The sequence below is a fragment of the Pyxicephalus adspersus genome, chromosome 5 (genome assembly GCF_032062135.1).
Source record: "Pyxicephalus adspersus chromosome 5, UCB_Pads_2.0, whole genome shotgun sequence".
Lineage (NCBI taxonomy): Eukaryota > Metazoa > Chordata > Amphibia > Anura > Pyxicephalidae > Pyxicephalus > Pyxicephalus adspersus.
The window spans coordinates 103,387,234-103,414,347 of record NC_092862.1 but is presented as its reverse complement, the minus strand read 5'-3'; the positions used below and the strand labels follow the sequence as shown (position 1 = coordinate 103,414,347).

At 40.2% G+C, this 27,114-nt stretch overlaps 1 protein-coding gene across 1 annotated transcript in view; it reads left to right on the top strand.

The window, feature by feature from the left end:
* Positions 1 to 625: 625 nt before the first annotated feature.
* The window catches only part of ATP2C1 (ATPase secretory pathway Ca2+ transporting 1), a 100,742-nt gene continuing 74,253 nt past the window's right edge, over positions 626 to 27,114 (top strand). Inside the window, exon 1 of the mRNA XM_072412323.1 lies at positions 626 to 762. Coding sequence (XP_072268424.1) covers positions 679 to 762 — 84 coding nt within the window. The 5' untranslated portion in view covers positions 626 to 678. The remainder of the gene's footprint in view (positions 763 to 27,114) is intronic.

Sequence of the window (27,114 nt, the reverse complement as noted above, 5' to 3'; positions counted from 1 at the left end):
ACACAAGAAGGACACATATTCATCCACAATATATATTCAATATTCTATGTTTTATATTATTATTAACTCTTAGGTAGCTCTCTAGTGCTAGCACCAGAAAGCTCCACTACTCCTGCTACAGGCAGCAAAGGAATTTCTCATGTATGAATTAGTTCACATGAGACGGGAAAATGTTGTTAGGCCTGTACAACCAGTCTATTTTAGAACCTTCCTCCAAACTATTTGTTATCCATATTGCATTCATTATAGAAGTTGTTTCTATTTCAGTTTTCAAAAAAAAAACAAAAAACTAGCAATATTAACCTTAAACATTTCTTCCAGGCAGGAAATCTTGATTCTCTTGAGAGAGAATAAAAGTAGAAGTGTATCTGAAAAAGCGTTAGACTCAGTAGTATTGTCTACATCACCTGCTTTCTAAAATAATCCAATTATTCCAGCATTAACCCAGGGGGCGTAACTAAAGCTTTACTGTGAACTCATAACCTGAATGTCTGGTTTTTAACAGTACACTTACAATAAAACTGCCCAGGCACAGATACTCCTTAGCATAAATTGAGAAGCACAGTATTAAATCAGCTGGCAAAACTGGATTAATATATAGGTCAGGACTGGGAATTTGCTTGATCTTATTACTTAACCAGAAGCTGCAATTACCGGTTCCACATCAGGAATTTAGTGATGCCAGCTTTTACCTACCTTATACAGTACCCTTTCCGATGGCGCAAGCATTTATCATTCAGAGAAGAAGCTTCAGAAGATCAGGTAACATCTTTACATCAATACATTCATTCTTATTACTGTGTAAAATTATGTATATCTTATTGTTAGTATTTGTTTGTGAACCAGCCAGTTTGTGCTTATATCTGTTGCTCTTGAATCAGTATTACACATGAGAACATCAGCTCAGGAGTTTCATGTACTCTGCATATACAGACTCTATGGGCCTGATTTATTAAAACCCTCCAAGGCTGGAGAGTTTTATCAGTAAAGTTGAGTGATCCAGCAAACCTGGAATGGATTTTTTAAAAGTAATTTGCTATTTGTTTGCAATTTTTTTTAAATCCTGGACGAGATCCATTTCAGGTTTGCTGGATCATTCAGGTTCACTGAAAGTGTATCCTCTCCAGCCTTGGAGAGCTTTGATAAATCAGGCCCTATGTTGTTTTTGTTGTTGTTTAAAACAAGACTTTTGAGTGTTTAAAACAGTGGCAGGTGTAAGTGCTAGAGAGTTTCATCAGTAAAGTTGAGTGATCCAGCAAACCTGGAATGGATTTTTTAAAAGTTATTTGCTATTTGTTTGCAATTTTTTTAAATCCTGGACGAGATCCATTTCAGGTTTGCTGGATCATTCAGGTTCACTGAAAGTGTATCCTCTCCAGCCTTGGAGAGCTTTGATAAATCAGGCCCTATGTTGTTGTTGTTGTTTAAAACAACAAGACTTTTGAGTGTTTAAAACAGTGGCAGGTGTAACTTAGATATCAGGTTTGTTTTCTTTAAAAAAACTAATATTACTAAGATTATTTTATTTAAGGTATTTGCATATGTTTTGTAAATATGAAAAAAATAAATTGTTAAAAATACTTCACTTGGCTGTGTACAGTTGTATAATGCATACATCCTCTTCATATGGCAGCACATTCTAAGAACATATTACAGTACAATGATTCTATCAAAGCTACATCATGGGGTTTTAAAATATTTTGAAGCAGTGCTGAAATTGTTTCTACTTTTTGCACACATGTTGCCAAGATCAGCACTTGGAAATAGGCAATTTTTGCCATTCTTAGGACCTATTGACATTATGTGTGAAGTGTACTGCGTTAAGGAAGCCAGTTTAATTTGAATGTCTTTTAATGTGTTGGAAAACATATTTTAGCGGATATCTTTTAACAATGCAGTCTCTGCAATGCACAGATGGTTGTGGCACACTGGTTAGGTGCATTAGCTTTATGCATTGTAGTAACATGCAGTAAATGTTTTGTTGTTCTGTATATTATACTACAATGCAGTAGTCTGATCGGGCACATAAAGTAAAATTGGCACAAGGAAAGGCAATGCACAGAGTGACCCTGTAGCTGCGTGGCAGGCATTCTCTGGTACCGCAAAGTATCTTCACCGCTAACTACAATTAAAATTTAGTGTCTAAGTGACTTATTGTATTACAGTACTATACCATGGGGACAGGGTGTGTGTACCAGGCAGGATTCATAGCATGGATTTAATGAAGGTGGCATCTACAACCAAAGATGGAGTATAGATAAATAAGATGGCAGACAGAAGCTCTAAAGATTCTATGTGACAATTAAAAATTGTTTGTTAAGCTTTGGGGTGATTTCCTTTCTTTGATCTTGCAATAGCGTAACTTTATCACATTCAACTTAACTTTAGTATATTTTATACATGGTGTAAAATGGTTGTATGTGAAGACATTTCCCCTTTTATTAATGTAATGGCCTGTGCTTACCTTCCCAAAGTATTGCTTTAGTAACATTCCCCATGTGGCATTCTGGTGTTTTGCTCCCCATGTGCTGGATTTTTTTGGCATGTCATTAGGCAGAAGACTGGCAGACAATAAATAAGAAATTAGCCTTCCCCCCTCCCCTCCTTCATAATATAGACATGCATAATATAGACATACTTAATATAGACATATACATACAGGGGACCAACTTTTAGGAATAAATCGTTTTATTCGGCGGACGCTAGGATGGCCATGAGAAGATCACCACTGGCAAGTCAGCAGCAATAGGTAATTTTGTACAGTACATTTCTAGAGCACAGGTCTGCTTTAAGCTCAAATGTGCAGGGTTACAAGTACTGGCACACTGTTTTGTAGCTGAATACTAAAGATAATTATTTCAGAATAAAAGATATATTATATATAATAATATAATCATATATAAACTTACAGTGAATTAGGTAGTATTTTATAGGATAAACAACGACTGTCTTGTTCATAAAAATATTTTATCTGTTTGCAAGCAACCCATTGCTTGTTTTGATTAAAGGGGGAAAAGGAGGCTATATTACCTGTAAATGGAATAATAATGGAGACAGAATCAAATAAAAAAAACAGAAGCAGAACTTTGTGAATCAGCAGTTCTTTTTGACTGAATGCAAACATAGGAAATATTTTTTAAAAATACCTTGTGACCTGCTGTTGACTGTGCCCCTGGCTACCGAAAAAAGAATCACCAGGAGCAGACCTGGCATTGTGAAAAATGTGGCACTGCACAAGGACTCCAGTCATTCCTCAGCTGGGGTCCCTATAGTAGAATGCACAGGCCCATATCCACTTGCACACCCAACCCTTTTCCCTGTGTCAAGTTTGTGAGCCCTCAGAACCCTGTTCGCTCAGTCCAGCTATCCATCCCTTGGTGCCAGGCTGGGGAAGTACCTGCATACCCCAGTATGTGGCAGGTAATAAACCTTTCCAGCAATCCCTGCAGTGGCTACCTCTTCTACTCAAGACTGTTGCGTTTTGTGTAGGTTTGTAGTCCTTTGGTGTTGGGCGGGGGTACTAGTCATTTCTGCACAGGGCCAAACTCTTGGCTGCGAATCACATATATAGTGTAGATGTTAATTTATTGTACATGCATTTATTTTCTTCAGAAATGTCTTCAGAAAGGAAATTAAATTCCTTTGCAAAAGTGGAATTGGCTTTAGTGTATTTTAAATAATAATAAAGATTCCTTTTAGTTACAATGTAAATAAAGGACAACAAAGTAAGTGTTCTATATGAAACAGACTTTGGTGTTTTGGCTAAATAAGCTAGTTCTCTAAAATAAACACATACTTATATGATGCAGATGTTCTTGCCAGTTACTTGGTATGTAATAAAACCACATAATAGCATAAAAAGTCTTGGGGGTCATATTTAGCATATTTAATGTACAGCGCTGCGTAATATGTGGGCGCTATAAAAATCCTGTTTCATAATAATAATAATAATTTAGCAATGTTCAGTGTAGAGCAGGGAAACCCTATACTTGTGGTAGCCAATTTAAAAGGCAGAGGGGGCAATCAGAATACTGCAGAAGATGTCCAGAGACTAAAGACATACTACATACAGGTGTAGTTAGGGAATGGAGAAATTCTGTTTGACACCAACAGAAGCTGAAAACATATACAAATCAAGGCAGCTACAACTGCAGTATAATTTCCAGTTGTCACATAGCAAGTACTAAGAGTTTTGTACGGCCCTTAGGCTGAAAATTGGCTGAAAATTTGGGCATCATGGCCCTAAACTCCTGGCATTGTGGAAATAAAGCTCTTGTGCCCTCATTTTCATACCCCTATAAGAAAACGATATGAAAGAAATTGAAATTTAGTGAATGCTACTGCTGAGCTTACTTTTTTGAAAAAATTCTGTTACCACGACAATCATGATAATCCCAAAGGTCTTAGAACATTTCAACTTGTTACCATGAAGAAATAATAAACTGTGTGTTGTTCTATGCATTATACCACAACATAGTAGTCTGAATGGACCCTTAAAAGAAATGATCGCACAATGAACCGAGTAACCCCATGGTTGCATAATGGTCATCCTCTGGTCCTGTATGTCCCTTGTCATAATGGAAAGCTTAGTGGCTTTGTGCCCTATTATCAGACCTGAGAACTCTCACAAGGGAACGGGGTGTGGGTATCCCTGGTAGCATTCATAGCATATCTTTTATAATAGTTGACATCTAAAAGGCAAACCTTAGAACAGTAGAGGTAAAAAGGGTGGCAGCAGCTGTGCTTTGCTTTGTGTGACCTTGAGATAGACTCCATTTTGTGTTGAGTATGTGATGGTTAAATCCCATGTTGTTTGTTGGCTATAAATACACTTTAAAGTGGACTTGAAACGTTCTTTTAATAATAAAGTGGATTCAAGTGTTTAGCTCTGCCCATAGTCAGTCACATGCAACCACAGTCTGTTACATCCCATTCCACCAGTGGTATTCAGGACAAATGCTGCATCACTACTCACACAAGGTTCCCTAGCTGCAGTACCGGCCATATTGATCTTAACTGCTGCGACCAATTGGGTGATATAACATCAGTGCCAAAATAACTCTTGCCTGACTTTATTGGCACAGAAAAATAAACAAGCAGCGAGAGAACAGCTACACTGGCCATACATATTGTGGTGGTGTCTGGAAGAAAGAAAAAATGTTTTGGGTTAAATAATTTTATTGGTTGGAGCAATGACTATCTGACAATGGCAAGCAGCCTACTGTCAAAGCGCTTGGTTTTATTGTTTTTTTTTTTTTTGAAGGGGAAATGAAATTCCACTGCTCAAGTGAATTTGATGTATGCATAATAAAGAGCCTTTTAAGTTGAAAAATAAATAGGACAACAAAGAAAAGTATTCTATACGAAACAGACTTTTGTGTTCTGGATAAATATGCTAATTCTCATAATAAACACATGCTGTACATACTCTGCAGATATTCTTTCCAGTTTTGAAATAAAGAAGGGGAACCCTGCACCATTGGTGGTCAATGTAGGAGGAAAAGGGGACCACATCTGCATATATATGGTTAATTATATGTACTGTAATGTTACAGAAGGCTGTCAGAATACTTTTAAAGATGGCAAGATACTGCAGAGAAGCCAAAGGTCAGGATGGAGTATTGAGAAATGCTGTTGGACATCAAAAGACACTGGTAAAATACATTTTGCATACAAATTAGAGCTCCCACAGGCCTGCTAAGGTCCAAGGGTCGCCTTTTACACCTAAAGGTTGCAGGTTGGTCATCATGGCTCCATACTCCTGGCTTTGTGCAATTGAAGCTCATCTGCTCTGTTTTCCATCCATGTATTTGGTCAGCTCACACCTGCCTAATGTGCATTTTGATCACATCTATATGAGCTTTTTAAACATTCCATCCCAAATCTATGGGCATTAATTTATTCATTTCGAGTTGCTCCACCCCCTTCAGGTGTGCCCAATCAGCCATTTGTAAACTTAGGTTCTAGTGGTTGGATTGTGATCTGTGTTTCAATTCTTCCCAAAGGTGTTATAGAGATTTAAGGTCAAGATGCTCTGCAAGCCTCTATATTGTAAACTTTGTAGGGTGGTCTGCCGATCTCAACGTGTTACTGAAATCACTTTGAATAGATTGACTCTTTACAACAATCGTTCACCTGTAGACATAGGATATTGCTTCCTGTTACCTAATACTTGAACTTGCATTAAAGTTTTGTGTAATTTGGGAGCCTGCCATTCTGTAAACAAAAGCTGAACTGAGGTCATCTAGACCTCTAACAAAGCAGCCTAGGATAATAGTTTGTACTGGATCTCATCTCGGAATATACAATTCTACTAAAGAGAGCTGGGCAAGTTTTCACATGGTGCAAGGCAACCAGCAAGATAATACTAAATACTGTACTGCAGTACTGCTATACATATTTCCCAAGCAAATTTTTTTTTTTTTAAGGCTGCAGACCAGTGATCGTTTATCAACATTGAAAATTTATGTCACGGGGTCAAACTTTTTTGGCTACTAGGCCATTTCAGGAGGTCAAGAAGGCACACTAAGCCAGACTCTCTCTCCCGAGTCCCACGCTGATGGCTCCGCCCCCCACCAGGAACGCCCCTGAAGGGAAATTCCTCTCCACGCAATGCATACGGAGGAGAGGGAATGTCCCCTTACCCCGGTGGTGAAAGTGTTAACGCCGGCCTCGGTAAAAAGGCAAGGGAGGCATAACAAGGAGGCTCAAGAGCCGCGGGTTGCTGCTGGCTGGGATTAGGCCGGAACAGACTACTTGCTAGGTTGTATCTGGCCTAAAGGCCGGAGTTTGCCAACCTCTGATTTATGTAAAACCAAAACTTTTTTATGATGGGTTAAACCATTGTTGGTCAACTTATTGTGGTGCCTCAAGTCAAGCCCCCTAGATCAGCAAAGGGTGACACATACAATTCACGATTGTAGTGCTATGGAAAGATGTTAAAGACTGCAGATATGCTAAAAGTGATGGTCAAAGACTATAGGACGTGATTGTGAATTGAGTTTAAAGTACATTACAAATAATGAACAAAAATGTAATATATTCCAGCTTACCAGTCCTTAGATGTGGTGGCTGCATTAATGTTCTTTTTTAAAGTGTATCCAAAATATTTAGATGGCAACAGAGCAATAGGTGAGGGAAATGCTCCAATGGGGACACATTTTCTAGGTGTCTAGATGCAAATTGTGTTCTACTTATTTCCTGTTGTATTTTAGGTAAAGGAAATAAGGGAAAATCTCCCTAGCAAGGTGAAGACAGCAAAAAAGTGCTCTACATAAAAGCAAAAAAATTACCAGTAAACACATTATAACAATAAAATTACTTGTTGATGTGTTGAAATCATGTGTCCTTGTATGTTGAGGGATAACAAAAAAGTTGTTTAAAGTCTAAATCAGGAGAGCAACCAAGTTGACAACATCTCCTCTTCTATAGATACAGTGCAGTGAGATTTGTCACCCTAGGACAGGAAGTGTGTTACTGGAGGACTCAAAAACAGAAAAGTAATGCAGCCACCACAACTAGATACTGCTGTATAAGATGTGCTTTAAACCCAGGGCAATGAAAAGCAAGACCAGATTACTCTCCATTGATCATATTCCATCCTTACTATTTTAGCAGATAATTGAGTTTTCAACATTTTAACTTTAAAATAAGGATTTTCCCCTGACTGTGGAACAATATCCACTCTAAAAAGCAATCCTATTAAATAGAATCCGGCTCACATCCTAGTTTAAAGAGCAAACAAGTCCATGCAATTATTGATCACAGTAGTCAGTCCTACTTCACAAAGCTCAATCCAGGTTGCCATGGTGAAAATAAATCCCAGTGAATAAACTGACGCAGCTAGTTGAATAATCAGCGACAGGGCTGACCTTATACTTTCTGAATGTGGGAATCATAAATTGCTCTCTAGTGGTCCTATATTTCATGGTACTTGATGTCTATTTACTGGAGTGCAGGTGAAAAAAACTTTATGGCAAGTTGAATTTGTTTCCAGCCAATAACTATTTGAATTCACAGTTTGTTGGAGAGGCTTATAGATGCCTTTAAAAAAGTGATATATATTTATTTTATGGGCCACTGCCTTTTTCTTCTGTGTTTTGTAAAAACAGGTTACTATTCTTATTTTATTTTTACATAGCACAGACATATTATGCAGCACATTACAAAATCAATATTATTGAGGATGGCTGCATACACACATTAAATGATCGTTGCCCAAAACAGTTTTGCTCATTTTGGTGAAAATCTTCCATAGAACAGAACTTGAAGGATAGCCTAAGTCTCATTCAGGGAAGCTTGCAATCTACCATAGTCACAGGTCCCTACCAAAGGGGCAAGCCATAGGCAGCATGGCAATCTGTGTCTGCAAATTAAGTCATAAAAATGTGCATGGTAAACTCCTCCAAGTAAGTTTATGTTTATGTCCATGACTATAGACATTGTACAGCGCTGCGTAATATGATGGCGCTATATAAATATTGTATGATAATAATAATAATATGATTACACGTTATCCTAAATCCCAGCATTTCTCAACTTTTTTAACATAGGGGAAACCGTTGAAATATTTTTCAGGTCTTAGAAAACCCCTTAGAATTACCATTATCACAAAGTACATTAGTGTGGAGGTCAATGGGGGGGACACCTCCTATTTTGCTCTTCAGTAGGAAGAATGCCACCATTACAGAGACCCAAATGATCATTGGTGTCAATTATAGTTAACTGAGAGACACCAATTCCTTATTGCTCAATAAAATCCTAACAATCTCTGGAGGAACCCAGGGATTCCACAGAACTGTGGTTGTGAATCACTGTTTTGGCCCAATATTTCTCAACCAGGGTTCCATGGAACCCTTGGGATCCTCAGGGGGTTGCTAGAGGTTCCTTGGGCAATTTAAAAATGTGTGCCTCTCAGGTCAGCTTAAGTAATCTCAATTATGTTTTTGGCTATTTAAAAGGTTGACATACTTCCCACAGGGCAGCAATGTAAGAGGCAGTATTCCCACTGCCCATTACAATAATATACTTTGATTTGTGGATATAGTAGCTATTGAAGGAGTTTCTCGAAGACCTGAAATTTATTTCAAGGGTATCTCCAAAAAAACAGAGGAACACTATTTTATGATAGGCTTTAGATACTTTTACAAACAAGTGAGGTAAAGTGGTACAGATAAAACAATAGACTGTGGTGGTGATATATTTGGACATGATCAGCATACCATTTTTGCTTTATTTTAACATTGTAGAGGTATTATGTGGGCAGCATGGTGGCTCAGAGGTTAGCACTCTGACCTTTGCAGCACTGGGTCCCAAGTTCAAATGTCAGCCAGGACATTATCTGCATAGAGTTTGCAGGTTCTCCCTGGGTTTGCTGGGTTTCCTCTAGGTACTCCAGTTTCCTTCCAAAAACATGCAGTTAGTTTAAATGGCTTCCCCAAAACATTGGCCCTAGACTGTATTAAAAGACAATGGTAGTGGCATTAGACTGTGAGCCCCTTTGAGGGACAGCTAGTGACATGAATATGGACTTTGTACAGCACTGTGTAAAATTTCAGCACTATATACTGTGTGATAGCCATGAAGCCCAGATAAACACATGTGCATGTAACATGATGTACATCCACCAGTAGATGGCTCCAGAAATCCATGTTTGCTTTTAAAACTGTATTTTCATATACCTATATAATACTTTCCCAGAAATACTGTACACAGTTTGGGTTTTTAACTGCCTGAATTTGTACCTGTACCTGTAGTTTCAAAAATCATGAACAGCAATAAAGCATTAAAGTCGCCCTTTTTGGAGGCTACAACTTTTACTCAGAATCTAAGCAATCTGAATGAGGTGTTATTTTGGTTTGTGGTAATATTTGGGACATTTTCTATCACTTATGATGCAGAAAAAACAGTTTTTTAAAGCCCTTCCTTCACAGGGCGCCATCATCTAATTTTTATGATTCCTCTTCCATCTTCCATGGTGATCCTCAGCCATCTTGTTTAACTAGTATGATTAATATTCCATACAGGTGCACGGGAATTCACTCATTCCGGACACACGCTAAGGGAGCTGGGAATACCTAAACTTGATGCTGTGCATGCTGGCTACATTAAGTATTTACTGTACATTGAGTGTGTCATTGAGTCATAATGGGCCTGATTTATGAAAGCTCTCCAAGGCTGGAGAGGATACACTTTCTTCAGTAAAGCTGGGTGACCCAGCAAGGAGTAGGAGTTCAGGGCAAGGGCTGGGCAACAGATCAGGGAATCTGTATTCTAATGGTTTTCAGATAATTGTTTCGACTTTGTGGTTAGCTCTCCTATGCGAAAACACAAAGGAGAATGCCAGGTAAACTAAACAAAAGCCACCTGACTAATTATTATTTGTAGGAATGGTAATGGTCTCAATTCCGACGCGTTTCGCACATCAGGCTTCCTCAGGGAACATGTAGAGGCTTTTCAAACAACTGTATAATAAAGCAAAGTTGAATGTTTAAGCAATCACATAAAATTTTCAAGATTGAAAACTACATAATATTATAATAATAATACAGGTTGGTTTGGAAATTAATTCAAATTATAACATATGAATCAGATATATTATTATTGTTCTATATGAATGTTGGTTAATAAACTTTTTCAGCATTCGGACACAGTATGTTGAAAGGTAGAACTAAAGTTATTTAAAACCAATTTAATATAGATATATATGTGTATATATGTGAGAAGGTATGACTTACCAGATGACTGGGTGGCTTTAAGGCATGCGAAGGCTGTCAGATCAGAGCAGTGATGAATGTGGGGCAGTTTATTGAAAAGAGGTATGAAAGTATGCCTGTGTTTTTATGAGAGAGGAAGTGTGTTGATATGGGCGTGATGTCAATGTGAGGGGTCATGCTCACGCATGTGCTGAAGATCAATATGAACCTTGTTCTGCCCATACCCTCCTGCCCTTACTCACTGGATAATCAAGCGGCCCATCCGACAAAAGTACGGCTCAACTCGATAACGAGCAATCAGTGTGCGACATATGGCTCATTGATACCCTGTCAAGCTCTGGGTCCCTAGTTAATCAGTGAGGGCAGACACGGGGGGGAAGCACAGCTATGGGATGGATGATTATTGTACTGGCTTAGTAGAAATACTGTGGAGAGGAGGGAGAATTGGAGTATGAGGATGGAACTATAATAGATAACAGGCCTGAACTGAATAGGCATGGAGGGTGTGGTGAGGGAGAGAAAGCAAGGGGGGGAGGGGCTTAGTGAGATGTGTGAGATCTGATGCAGAGTGAACATAAACAGGCTATAAATGATTATGGAATGACAGAACGTTACAGATTGAAACAGAAGTATATTATATATCCAATAGCATACCAACCGCAATAAAGTAGACCCGTTTATCGCGGTGGTTACGTTCCAAAACCACCCGCAATAAACGAAAATCTGAGATATACGGGCACCGCCCCCAAATGCTTTTTGTTTAGTAATATATGTGTTACATTACTTGTAAATACAGTACTATACTGTAATAAAGTCAGTACTTACCCATTACAATATATGTGAAAACCATGATGATGAGCTTTTACAGTTCTTCAGAAGGCACCACTTCATCAGGTGCTTCAGAGTGTTACGTGTCTTCTTGTGGGGTTGTGTCTGAAGTCTTTTATGCAGTATGAACAAACATTGGGATGGGCAATTGCTGGAATTGCTTCTTCATAGTGGTGAGGATGGTTTGGAATGATTGCATTGCAACATCAATCCCATTCTTGAACTGCAACGAGCGAACCATAGAGGGATCCCATGCTTCAGCCATTCCCTGCAGTTTTTTTGCAGCTTTTGCCATTTTTGCAAGTCTTTCTAGCGTGAGGCCTTCGTCATCGTCCTCCTGCAATTGATCACCTTGTTCCCCTTCTCCCAGTATGATTAAACTTCAATACAGGCGCGCAGAAGGTTCATTCATTCCTAAAACACGCTAAGGGAGCTGGGAATGATGGGTACCTAGGTAACCAATATTGCCGCTGTGCATGCTGGCCACATTAAGTATATACTGTACATTGTGCTTTGGACTGGTTCTGAAGAACACAACTATAAAATTACAGAACAAACAGGAGAGAAAAATTGGAATCTTGTGAATTGAGTATGTATTAGAGACAGTGAGCCTGATCTATTAAACCTCTCCAAGGTTGGAGAGGATACACTTTCTTCAGTAAAGCTGGGTGATCCAGCAAACCTGGAATGGATTTCTTAAAATTAATTTACTATTTGTTAACCTCCTTAGCGGTTTAATTCCGGCCAAATTTCCATGCAAAAAGCAGTGCAATTTTTTGCATGAAAATTTATTTTTCATTGTAGGCTGTAATTCTTAGGCATAACTCACTGATATTTAATACATTTAATAATAAACTTTAAATAAAAAAACATTTAAACATGTAATATAAGTTTACTGTAGCATGTATAATATATATGTAATAAAATTATATTTATATTATATGAATATTTCTTTGTATTGGACTCAATACAGCTATTTTGTATTGGAATCCAATACAAAATTATTTGAATTTCCCGCCGATCCGCCCGCCGGCACCGACGTCACCGGGAAACCCCAGAGAACGTTACTGCATTGTGCGGCTGCAGATCCAAGGAAAAGGAAAAGGAAGAGTGCCCGGGACCTACGGGGACCAGCAGGACACCGGGGGACACCGAAGGAATAAGGTAAGTGTTTTTTTTTTTTTAGTTAAAAGAGTGTGACTTGGGAATACCGCTTTTTGCCTGGAAAATCCACCCCGAGTCACACTCGGTAATATCACTAGGGGATTTAACAATTGTTTTCAATTCTGGACCAGATTCATTCCAGGTTTGCTGGATCACCCAGCTATACTGATGATAGTGTATCCTTTCCAACCTTGAAGAGCTTTATTAAATAAGACCCAATGAGTAGGAGGGTTTAGGGCAAGGGCTGGGCGACATATCAGAGAATATGTATTCTAATGGTACTCAGATATTTTTTTTGACTTTGTGGATTTTGGTAAACAATGGAAAATTTTTCCACCCATTAATAATTGTGCATTGCAAAAAAATATAAATTTATAAATAAAATGTTTATGCAATAGACAATAATGCTTACTTCAGAAATCCTAACTGCTTTTATACTGGAGCATTTCTTCCATTGTTTTTTGGGCCTAAATTACTTAAAACCTGGGCACATAAATTCTTACTGAAAGAAGAGAACCAGAAGAACAAAATTGTAGCTGTTCATATCTTTCACGTCACATGATTTTACACACAAACACAATACAAATACCAGTATGATTTAATGTAAAACATGAACCAGTGTTTTGTAAAAAAAAAAAAAAAAAAAAGACACCAAATATGTGTGTACCTACAAAATACGACAGTACTCAAAATTGTCCATTAGTAACATTTAAAAAAAAACTTTACAACTCACTGTCCTACAACCACAAAAGAAAAACACATCACATGCACACACATCAAATTGCACTGACCTAAAATGGGCCAATCAAACTCTGTAGCTGCAAAGTACATTTTTTTTTCTTTGCATCTCATTGACTCTCTTTACATACCACACGAGAATACACACCGCGTTTAAAATGACCATTAACCAAAGACAGATAATATTTTAGGTAGATAAAGGACAGGTTAAGACCTGCCTCTGAATTGTGAGAACCAGCATCTGCACATTTGACATTCTCCTTGGGGCTGCAATGTAGGATCTCCCCAGGGTCAGTGGTTCTTGGAATGAGGAAGCTACACCAATGCTTATCTTATTATACCTCAAACTATCTGAAGAGTCTGGATGACAATGTTATATATGTCTTCTGGAATTAAATTAAAGCGTACCTTTTGAGTTTAGACTCAACATTTTTACATTACAATTACACTTAATGTGCCCCCATGTATGTTTTTACTCCTCCTATGTTTTATGTTTTTTTTACATGGGGTAAAAAAATCTCTGTTCTCGGAGACCGTGGTTACCAGATATAAGTAAATGCTACCTTACACTATTCCTATACCTTACACTACTACTCTAAATTAGTATTTATAAAGGATATACATCTGTTTGTAGACTAACCTATAAAACAGCTTTGGAAAAACAAAAACAAAATATTGTATATTTCAAAACTTATAAAAATGAGGATTTTTAATTGCTCAAAAATTGTACCAATTGTTATTATTGAAAATAAAACCGGTAGTTTGTACATCACAGATCACAGAAAGAAAGTGGATTGGTATTGCACTATTCCAAATGAAAGTGAAATGAATGATCACTGTAATATATTGAGAATACAATGATCTGATCAATCTGGCGTTAGAAGAAAATATTTTGGAATGTATAAAAATGCTATAAATGGAAAGGTGGATAATTATCCCCGCATGTTTATAGCCTTTCTTCCTATTTGAAGGACATTTTGGAAATATTGAATCTGATTGGCAATCTATTCATTTCTGTGAATACCTGTTTCGTAGCTATTGATATTAAGACATTATATCCAAGTATCCCTCATTGGAAAGAGATCAATAATAATACAATAATGCAATAATTTAGTTTTTAACCTGCCTAAATACATTTTTTACGGATTATATTTATATTCGATGGCCAGACCTACTGCCAGGTAGAGTGGGTTTGCACGGTGTGCCCCCACTTTTACCAACTTGTGAAAAAAAGTATAGAAACTCTGCACATGGAACTGGTCCTGTGATGAGAGGGCCACATGGCTTGTTTGCTCTGATCTTGCTGTATCGCCTTCCTAGCCCGCGTTCATGGCATGGCATGTTGCCCCTCTTCCCAAGAAGCAGGATTCATCAGGGTGTGCCGTGGATCTGTGCGTGACAGTAGGATAATCTTCTTTTACAGTAAAGATGAGCTGGAAAAAGTGTGCATGAACCAATGCGCAAAAAGTAAAACCGCTTTAATTAACACTCAAAATTTAAAACAATAAAAAGCGTAATACTGTTTTTTCAAAATGGTATTTTGAAAAAAACTATGTTAAAACGCCACCCAACATGTTACACCGCTAGAGGGCATCTTCAGGAGTAAGGGGTTTGCCAACTTGTACCTGGGGGAATAGAGAAGTTATTTTTGTTGTGACCTTCTCTATGTGTCTCCACCATGTCCTACCATGATGACAATACAATGATGATGTACATGTCATCAGGACAGGATCCAATAAATTATTAGGGGAATAAACTACAACATAATTTCTTTATTCAGAAGTTCACTATGAGTTATAATAATAAAGCATATCTTACCTAAATTTGGAAATATCTATTGAAGACGATTTCCAGTTATCCTCAAAATAATATCCTAAACCGACTGCTGGAAATACACTATCACTGCTCATCCTGTTCCACCTAATCCAACAATGAATAGGAAATTCAAGCAAAGGCATTACAGGTAAACTTTTGGAGAGAGGTTATAGTAAAAATATTCTCAAAAAAGCTTATCAGCGGGTGAATTCAAGAACTAGGCAAGAAATATATGGGTCAGGTTTGGGTAAAAATAAAATGAGAAAATTGGACTAATCACAACATTCACAACACAACACTCAATTTAAGGTACATCTATCATAAATATTGGCCTGTATTAACTTGTGATTCAGTCATTACTAAATATATTGATTACCTTGAGGATGTGGTGGGGGCCTGCACTGTGTGGGATCTGTCACTTCTAGGGTGGAGGTGGGGTCTGTCACTGTTGGGGGTTTGAACTTGGTGGGTTCTCTCACTGCTTGGATGGGTACCGCAGGGGGTAGGGTTTGTCACTGTTAGGGTGTGGGAGTTTGCATTATTGGGAGTCAGTCACTGCGGGGATGAGAGAGTGTCAGGCAATTCAGGCTGTCAGGATGGAGTTTGTCACTGTTGGGTTAGGGTGGGATGGAGAGGTTTGTAGCTGTAGTGTTTGGTCTTTTTTCAGGTTTTTTTATGGTTTAGGTGTAATCTGTTTTTGTTGGGCAGGAGGTGGAGTAGGGGGTTCTGCATTGGGTGGGATCCGGTACTGTTGGAGTGGGGTCAGGTTTTGCAGTTGTCCTGCAAAGGGCGAACAGGTGCTGCTGCCTGTCCTCCATAAAAAGCTATGCCATCTTGTCCGTTTACAGTCGGGACTGAGCTCACTGACGGGACAGCAGTGAGAGGGAGAACCTCCTATTAGCCCCTTGATGAGCAACTGCAAACTGTGCATTCTGTCTGTGGGATCTGTCACTGTTTGGGTGTGGGTATAGGGACGTTTTCTTTTGCAGGGGTCTGTCCCTGGTCAGGTCGGGTCTCTGTATTGATGGAGTCTGTCACTGTGGGAGTGCGGAGGGTGTGCACTGGGTGCGAACTGTCACTTCAGGGGTGGGGTTTGTCAGTTTAGCTACGGAGTTTGATTCGCCTATTTTTCAAGTCAGTGCAATTTGATATGTGTGCATGTAATGTGTCTTTCTATGTTGTGGTTGTAGTCGTTTTAAGGGGCATTACATGAAAATGGGCCAATCACACTCTGTAGCTTAAGAGTTTCATTGGCTAATTTTCAATTTTATTTTATGCTTTAGGTAGAATCTATCATTCTTGGGCTGGAGGTAGGGTAGGGAGGTCTGCATTGGGTGGGATCTTTTAATGTTGGAGTGGGGTCTGGTGTTGCAGTTGTCCCGCAAAAGGCGAACAGGTGCTATGCCCTATTCCTCGTTTACAGTCGAGAGTGCACCCATAGAAAGGACAGCAGTGAGAGGCAAAACCTCAAATTAGCCCCTTGAAGAGCAACTGCAAAGGCCAAGTGTGCACGCTCTGTGAGTGGGATTCATTGTTGGGGTGGGGGTTGCACTTGATATACTAGAAAATATATATTGCTATAAAAGAAAAATATACTCTAAAACAAAATATACTTGCCTGGGGTAGCTCAGATCTTTGCACCCTTTTCACCAGAATTTACTCCCCCCCTATAACTCCCCCCCCCACTTAGCATACTTTTCCCCACATAAAAATTTCTGCTCATAAATTTACTACACTTAATTTCCCTGCACTTAGAATTTTCCGCCCCATTACATTTCCCACACTCTCCCCCCTTAAAAACACACGGACAACTGCTTGGGATAAAAATGGCTGGCAAGCAGCCGTTTATTAACAAGAACTTTTTTAATTAACCATAAATAACAATACTAACTTTAATAAATACCATATTTTACATGAACAAACATATAAATAGCCACATTATCACAATATTACAATATTAACATAACACTAACATTTCAAATTTGCTAACATGTAAAACTTTCCTTAATTTCCTTAACACCATTAATGGGCACCCTACCACTGGGTTGCTATTCCAAATGACCAATAGGACTCTTACCCTCCTTGCCCCAACCGCCACAGCTCTCATGCGAGATACCTCAAGCCTGAGCGCTCCTCCACACCCGAAAAGCCCCCTGCATTCCATCCTGCAAGTTTAAGAACCACAAGTCAGTGCCTATGGCATTAAGGCGTACCCCATCCTCACGTAGGAACTTCAATGTATCTTCTTCCAGCTCCCGATGCCGGAGGACTATCCCCCCATTCCTGGCCACAAGTCTGCCCACCTCTTTATTTACCTTGATTGGAGCCTTGTTCAACTTTTCTACTGAACATGCCCCTCTCCAAGTGCTTCTGGCTACAATGTCTGACCAGGCAAAAATAACCCGTGGGAGTTCTACTTTCAACTTCAAAAAATCAATCCTCATGTCCCTAATTAATTCCCGCATAGATTGCTGCACTAAATCGTTACCCCCAGCATGTAATACCACTACATCTGGTTGACGATCCACTTCAAATTGCCTCATCTCTGGCACCACCCTGCTCCACAGCATGTCATGGACTCCCAACCACTGAACAGTTGCATCCTCCCTGAGTAAACCCAGCTGTCTGGCATCAAGTCGGGCTTCTGCTCTTCAGGCACCCCACCACACATAGAAGTGGCCTAGTATCCAAATTAAACAATGCCGCCCTCCTGTAACAAAACAAAAGATAACAAACTCCACTGAGCAGTACCCCACACTTCTATTAGTGTCTGGAAGACCCCCCCCCTTTTTTCAACACTTCAACCCCTCTTTCATTACAACAGCTGGAGCCACATATACAACCGGAATCGACTCGATTCCCACCATCCAATCCTCCGAATCACCCGGTCCCCCAAGCCCCATCTCGCCGCCTCTGTGGCCGCCCCAATTCGAAAAGAGTGGGACGAATAGCACACAGGGTTCTTACCCATGCTCACCAAACACCTTCTAAAAACTGTGGTAAACAGAAAACGGGCCAGGAATGACCCAGTTTCATGCACTAATACCGCCCCACCCCCCCTACACGGGGCCTCTGCTGGAAAAAATCACCCACGCTTTTACCAGGCAAACAGGGGACCCCTCTATTCAGGACAGACGTACAGAAATCCCCTTCCCCAACTGATCAGTCTTGGAGCGGCGAATCAATACACTCACCTCCTCCGGAGTCCATGTGATGTCCTGAAACAGCACACCCCCAGCTCGCTCCTGAGCCGACTGACCAATTAAATTACCCAATCCTCATGACCCCAAAGAATGCCAAAACAAATGCCGCTTTAAAGAGCAATATTTCAAATTTATCCCCACATACCCCTTCCAAACTGTCCAATAACTCCCCCAGCAGCGTAAATGACACCGGCCTCCTGCTGTCTAGGATCTTCCTACCCTGCCTAAAACCCTTAACTGCCTGCCTCACTAAAAATTCTTTAGTGAGAATCCACGTCTGCTCACTCACCGACCGTCGAATCATCTCACCAATTATTCCTGAACGAGTGTCCACAACATTTCCGGGCAAGGCTCCCTGTACTGCTCTGCCTCCGGCGCCAGTGCGCGAAACCTGTCTCACTGGAAACGAGACAAGATGTCAGCATGGACATTCCACACCCCAGGAATATGTCCCTGGGAGTCCTTGATGTGTCCCCGATGGCGGGTTCTGGCTCTGCCCCTCTTCACGCTCGGGCGCCATCTTAGAATGCCTGGAGGACCTCCCTGAACAAGAACGGCCCCCAACAGCTGCAGAAGCAGCAACCCCAGCAACCGCCAAGGACCCCCCATCCCCAGGAGCCTCCGTGGCCGCGCCCAGGATCAGGCCGTCTGACCCACTATTCCGCCAGGGACCCGCATTACACGAGGCACCAGCTTCAGGTGAGGCCTCACCACACGGTGACCTGCTCATTGCCCTGCTTTTTCCTCCTCTGCTGGGCCCCCGCAGAACCCAGTGGCCCAGCTGCAGGTGGGGCCTCCCCTCTTAAGGCTTCACCTGCTGGAGAGAGGGGACTGTGCTCCCTGGCAGCATCAAATCCCTGGCCTCGCCCAAACATCAAATGTCCCAGAAAAACTGAAAGAAAGACTAAAAAATATTGTCGTTTTCATGACCTCCAAACAAATCCCAATGTTTGGGCAATTTAAGGGCAGTTACAATAGATATGCAATCAATTAAATTGAATACCACCCCCAAAACCTGTCTGTTGAGCAGATTTAAGTACTAGCTCAATTATAAAAAGCTACAAGTATTATAATTAAACCCTCAGACTAAAGAGGTAATGTGTTTGTAATGATGTTCATCAATATAAAGTAACATGTTTAAACATTTGAAAGAATGTGGATTGGTTTTGCACTATTCCAAATGAAAGGATCACCGTAATATATCAAGAAATCCATGATCTGATCAATCTGACGTTGGAAGAAAATATTTTGGCTAAAGAAACATTCAACTTTTTAAAAATGAAGACACCCAAACATCTCTTCATCTATGCATTGCAAAAGGATTGATAAAATTGGATTAAATGTAAGATAATTATCTTACAGCTTTTTTGCTTACACTATGACATCATAAGACAAAAGTAAATTTTGCTTTGACACGATATTACAGCAGTATACATTGCTATAACATCATAGCACAGTGTAAACATAGCTATGACATCAAAACACAGCAGTAAGCGTTGCTATGACAACATACGATAACAGTATGCGAAGTTAACCAATCGGCTTCTCTGCTTACTGCTGCAATCATGATCTGATTGGCTACAGCACTAGTGATGCCTATGGCTGTAGCCAATCAGCTTGCAACTAGTGTTATAAATAAAAACCAGACAAGGGCCAGGCAATTATTGTTCATTGACTCTCGTCACGAACAGTGCTTTAAAAGTTGTTGCAGGACAGCTGCTTTTTGGTTTTCTGTTTCATTGAATTTCACTGAATCCCCAGTGTTTGTGTAACCAAATCTTTGTGTTTCTGAGTGTTGGATATAGAAGGAGGGTAGGCTGAGAACACACTGAGAACTTTGTGTTGTTTTATCAGTTTGAACCATGAAGGTCCCGCAGAGAAATCTGAGCTCCCCTTATCTGAGATTTAGAGGAACCATACGACGATTTAATTTACACCAAGACGAGGATTGTGATATCTGGCTTCAACAAGTTAGGGATTTTAATCACCAGAAATTGGAAGTTGAAAATGCCATAGAGGAAGTTAGAAGGGTTACAGATGAAATTCTAAAGGCTACAGATGAAGCTAACAAGGCTATCGAGATGGTTAGAAAGGCCAAAAAGAAGGCTTTAGAGGCTAAAGGAAAAGCTAAGAAGGCCACACAAAAAGTGGGAAAGGAGACAGAAGAAGTCTTAAGAGCTAAAAGTGAAATCAGAAAGACTGAAGATGAAGTTTTGAGGGCAATTTTGGAAACTATGAAGGCTACAAAACTGATAAAAACTGCTCTTGATATTGCAAATGCCACCGATGAAATAACAAAGTCGTCAGAAGACGTAGAAAAGGCTTCAAAGGAAGTGGAAAAGTTTATCGAAGGAGTAATGAGGAAGGATGCAGTACAGGGAAAATTGGACCCAATCGAATATATGCATCCAACCGAAGAGCAACATTTCACAGACAATGACCAGACCATTGCAGAAATACCAATGCTCCTCAAAGATAGGCAAGACCAACAATATTCCAAGGCATCACCCCTTGGATTCATTGGTAAAATTGCCTTTTTCCTGGATCCTTTGAATATCCTTGGTTTCCAGGATTGGTGCAAGACATTTTAAGACACATAGCCTTATACCATTGATCCAGGGAAAATCCGATCGCCTCACGGGGTCAGGAAGGAATTTTTATCCTTTTTGTAGCATTCATAACAATGCTAAAAAAAGGTTTTTCGCCTTCCTCTGGATCAATAAATAAATAAACTGCACCACTTAAAAATTCCCTACCCAAATTCCCCTAACAAAACACAAATCATCCCCCCCCCCAAAATAAACAATAAACAATAAATAAATAAAAAATAAACATAGAAAGACCTTTAATACATAATAAAAATACATTCTTAATAATAAGAAAAAAGAAAAAGCAAATGAAAAAATTATATAAACCCTCATAATTCTTGTGATGATTACTGTTACACTATGATACCATAGAAATGCTTACAGCTGTAGTATGATGTCATAGCAATGTTTACTTATGCACCATGATATCATAGCATTGCTTAGTGTTGCACTATGATGATCAGAGTGATGGTTACTGCTGTAGTATGATGTCATAGCAATGTTTACTTATGCACCATGATATCATAGCATTGCTTAGTGTTGCACTATGATGATCAGAGTGATGCTTACTGCTGTATTGTGGTGTCAAAGATGCACTGTGGCGATAAATTATGTTGTACTGATGTCATAGCGATGCTTACTGTATTACTGTAATGTCATAGTGATGCTTATTGCTGCATAGCTACTGTCCATGCTACTTGGCTGTGCAGGAAAACGTGAAACTGTCAGGCTTCAAGGCAGACAGAAACAGTCAGGAATTATAGCTGGTAGTTGGACTCAAAGTATTATGTAAGAGCCCACAGTCTGAAACCTCCACCAGGTTCTACCAGTCACTGAAGTATCAATTTATGGTGGACTAATCTTTTACAACTAAATCTTTAAGTATTTTCAGAATATAAGTTATAATGGGCGCCCTCTAGTAACCATCTGAAAAGGAGACCAGCTATAAGTCCAGCCATACCAGGGCCCAGACCATATCTTTTTAAACATCAGATCACCTCACAGGGTCAGGAAGGAATTTTTATCCTTTTGTAGCATTCAATCCTAAAAAAAAAAAAAAAAAGGGGGTTTTGCTTTCCTCTGGATCAATACATGCAATAAACTGCACCACCAAACATAAATCCCTACCCCAATCCCCATAAAAAATAAAAAAATCCCTACCCCAAGCCTCTATATCAGCGGTCCCCAACCACCGGGCCGCGGCCCACTACCGGTCCGCGGCGGTGTTTTCAGTGGGCCGCGAGTACATGATCCATTACTGAAAACGAAGCGGCACCCAACCACCATCCGCGGACCGGAAGTGGTCCGCAGCGGTGTTTGTATGAGATGCCGGTAAATGTACACAGTAGTCTGTGTACAAGCAATGCGAGCACATGACATGCAGCTCGATTGGCTGTCAGATGTCATGTGATCGCTTTGAAGCAGCAGAGGTGCACAGAGAGAAAAGAGAAGACGCCAGAGTATGTCAGAGTATTTTCTCTCTGTGCACCCCCCCCCGGTCCTCAGAGAAATTTCCTTCCGTGAAACCGGTCCCTGGGGCCAAAAAGGTTGGGGACCGCTGCTCTATATAATAAAAATTCCCCCCGCCCCCCCCCCAAAAAAAAGCATAAAAAGACCTATAATACATAATAAAAAAAAAATTATTCTCAAGAAGAAAAAAAAACGAAAAAATATCTAAATCCTCATAAATCTTTTGATAATTACTGCTGCACTAATAGTTAAGCAGGTCTTACTGCTTAACTTTAATGTCATAGTGATGCTTATTGCTGCATAGCTACTGTCCATGCTACTTGGCTGTGCAGGGAGACGTGAAACTGTCAGGCTTCAAAGCAGACAGAAACAGTCAGGAATTATATTATATTTTGGTCTCAAAGTATCATGTAGGAGCCCAGGTATCACAAATCTGCCAGATGTCGGCTGGGCTGGGATCAACTTGAACACCATAGTTTGGGAACCCCTGTAATAAGAATCATTTACAAATGGCCAAAATAAAAATCTCGCCAGAAACAAGCACTGGGCTTTCTCACATGTTAATAATATAATGGGCAGAAGATAACAGACATGAGTGGCTCTAGATTGCACTTCATATGTATAGGAGGTGTGCTTAGCATTTTCCACCTGTCATTAGGATCAGCCCGGGCACACCTACAGCCAGTTAGGCCCCTCACCCTCCCCGTCCATCAAACTCCTCCTCTGAGGACCTGTTTTCCTGTCAGAAGAGCCTCCCCTGAGGTCATTTACAAGATTAACACTGCTCCAGATGGAGCTGATATTCAAATAAATCCTTTTCCTACAACAGAAAGAAAAATGTTTAAATTGAAAAAGAAAATCATTGTTTTATAACAACAATCTACAATACTGAACCAAAAAATGAAAAATCTACCTTCCCAAATTAGAATATCTTCTGTATTTCTCATGTGCCCAGTGAAATCAGAAGGATGAAGAGCATTCCCATTTGGTAACTCCAACCACAAGGAGCTCAGCTCTGGTAAGATGATCATATTAATATTGGTGATAGTAATGACAGGCAAATCAGTTGATTTGAGTTGTGTCAGCTTCCCTCTCACTGTGAATGACGATTAATCAGCTTACTGCTACACTATGACATCACAACACAAAAGTAAGTTTTGCTGTGACATCATAGCACAGCAGTAAACATTGCTATAACTGCATAATACAGCAGTAAACATTGCCATGACAACATAGCACAGCAGTAGACACATTATGACATCAAAACACAGCAGTAAGCGTTGCTATGACAACATATGATAACAGTATGCGAAGTTAGCCAATCGGCTTCTCTGCTTACTGCTGCAATCATGATCTGATTGGCTACAGCACTAGTGATGCTTATGGCTGTAGCCAATCATCTTGTAACTAGTGTTATAAATATAACTCAGATGGGGGACAGGCAATTATTGTTCATTGACTCTCGTCACGAACAGTGCTTTAAAAGTTCCTCTGAAAAAGCTGCTATATTGTTTTTTCTGTTTCATTGGATTTCACTGTCCCAAGGGTTTGTAACCCAATCCTTTATTGTATACTAAGGTTTTGGATATAGAAGAAAGGATGGCAGGGAAACTCTGCAAAGTTTTCCGTTTTTGTTGTGGCTTCAAAGCTCGAAGAGCTCAACATAGAAATAAGATTTCCACCATGTCCACATTTGTGGGAGTGCCCAGACCCAGAACTTCATCTGGGTCTAGTAGTATTCTGGTATTCAATGACATTGAGGATCAGAGAATTCTTAAGGAGTATTCACAAGAGCTGGAGGCTTTCAAACAGAATGCATGGAAAGAAGAAGTCAAGGAGGCCACAAAACAAGTTAAGGAGGCTACAGATGAAATTCAGAAGGCTTTAGAAGAGATTATAAAGGCCACAGAGATGCTGACTAAGGTCATAGAAAATGGAATGAAGGCTAAGGAGAGACTGAAGAAAGCCACAGAAAATGTTACGATGGCTAAGGAGGAAATACTAATGGACACAGAGACAGTTCTGAAGATGATATTGAAAGATATGAAGGCTTCAGATGAGGCTACTATGCAGGACATAGTACCTCCTGTTAGGCAAGACCAACAAAATTCCAAGGCATCACCTCTTGGTTTCATTGGTAAAATTGCCTTTTTCCTGGATCCTTTGAATATCCTTGGTTTCCAGGATTGGTGCAAGACATTTTAAGACACATAGCCTTATACCATAAAAAAAAAAAAAAAAAAAAAAACCTAGAAAGACCTTCAAAACATAATAAAAATACATGTTTAGTAATAAGAGAAAGGAAAAAGCAAATAAAAAAATTATATAAACCCTCATAATTCTTGTGATGATTACTGTTACACTATGATACCATAGAAATGCTTACTGCTGTAGTATGATGTCATAGCAATGTTTACTTATGCACCATGATGTCATAGCAATGCTTAGTGTTGCACTATGATGATCAGAGTGATGCTTACTGCTGTATTGTGGTGTCAAAAATGCACGATAAATTATGCTGTACTGATGTCATAGCAATGCTTACTGCTTTATTGTAAGATCATAGTGATGCTTATTGCTGCATAGCTACTGTCCATGCTACTTGGCTGTGCAGGAAGACATGAAACTATCAGGCCTCAAGGCAGACAGAAACAGTCAGGAATTATAGCTGGTAGTTGGACTCAAAGGCCCTGATTTACTAAAGCTCTCCAAGGATGGAGAGAATACACTTTGATCAGTGAAGCTGGGTGATCCTGCCTCTGTCTGTGTTCCTCCTCTGTGTTTCCCTGAGATCCAGCGTGCGGCACTTGTGCCCCGCCCATGAAGGCGGCGCCGATCGGCATTCATCAGGGCAATAGAGGTTGATTGGAGATATGTATCTCCATTCATCACCTCTACTGCTCTGTGATTGGCTGTGAAATAGGAAACCCTGATGACAGCTCAAGCATCACCAGGATTTCCCTTTCCTCAGCCAATCAGGGAGCAGAGCAATCAGCGGAGCTCTGTTATGCTGACAGCTCTGCTCCCCTGATTACTCCCACAGCCCTAGAGGAGCTGTGACATGTAATATAGATAGAGAACACATGACAGAGCTGTGACATGTGTTCTGTATCTGTAATACATGTCACAGCTCCTCTAGGGCTGCGGAAGTGATCAGGGGAGCGGAGCTGTCAGCATAGTAAAGATCCGCTGACTGGTATGATTGCCTGATTGGCTGAGGAAAGGGAAATCCTGATGACAGCTCAAGCATCATCAGGATTTCCCTCTCCTCAGCCAATCAGGGTCCAGAGCAGTCAGAGGAGCTTTACTATGCTGACAGCTGTGCTCTCCTGATTGCTCCTGCAGCCCTAGAGGAGCTCTGACATGTGTTCTGTATCTGTAATACATGTCACAGCTCCTCTAGGGCTGCGGGAGTAATCAGGGGAGCAGAGCTGTCAGCAAAGCAGAGCTCCGCTGACTGCTCTGCTCCCTGATTGGCTGGGGAAAGGGAAATCCTGATGATGCTTGACCTTTTTCTCAGTCAATCACAGAGCACTAGAGATGAATGGGCACAAGTCTCCCTATTCATGTCTAGTGCTGAATGGCTGGGAAACATAAAACCTCAGCCAATCACAGAGCACTAGGTGTGAATGGAGAGGCTTGTCCTCATTCAACCCCTAGTGCCCTGCGATCCCTCACTGTCAGGAGGATTCCCAGGGCTGTGTTCATTGCAAATTGCAAAAAAGTTTAGTTACACACACACATTTAATAAAATAATTTAACATTAAAGCCTCGTCCTACTTTTTACATGTATTTTAACTCTTTCAGGGAATGAGTAAGGGGTTTTATGTTCTCCTGTACTCATTCCCCAGGGTGGGGTGGTGGAGATCTGGGAGTCTCCTTATTAAAGGGGGCTTCCAAATTCCAAAGTCCTGCTAAAAACATTTATAAAAGCCCCCATTGTTTTTAATGGAAGCTTTCATAAAAGCTTAAAAACGCTGAGTTCAATGGAAGCGTTTTCCCGCGTCTATCCAGCGTTTTATTTTTTAAACGTTGCAAGCAAAGTTTAAGTTAACGCTCAAAAACGTGCCTGAAGGAAACGTCCTGGTGTAGATTAGCCCATTGGAATGCATTGGGACTTCAAATAATGGGCTTTAAAAGCTTCAGGTTAAACGCTGGGGAAACAGTCCGTGTGACTAAAGCTGCGTACACACGTCCAATTATTATCGTTAGAAACGACCAACGAACGACCGATGAACAACCGTTTGGGCAAAAAAAAGTGACCAACAACGCTGACCATTGAGGATTGTCCTTGGAAATAAACGACCGCCTCGGCGTATCTGATCGGCCGCTGATCTTTCACTATCTATCGTGTGTACGGTTGCTCAGTGATCGTGCATGTTTCTGCGGTACACTTTCTCCTTAACATGTCCCTCCCTGCATCGTTCAAACGATTGTATCTAACGTGTGGACACTGTTGGTGGATTATATTTGAACGATCATATTGTTACAGCATGTACAGAATTGTGCACAATATGATTGTTCAAGTATAATTGTGCATTTTGTGCATAATTGTGCATAATTGTGCATAACGAACGATTATGACCGATCAAC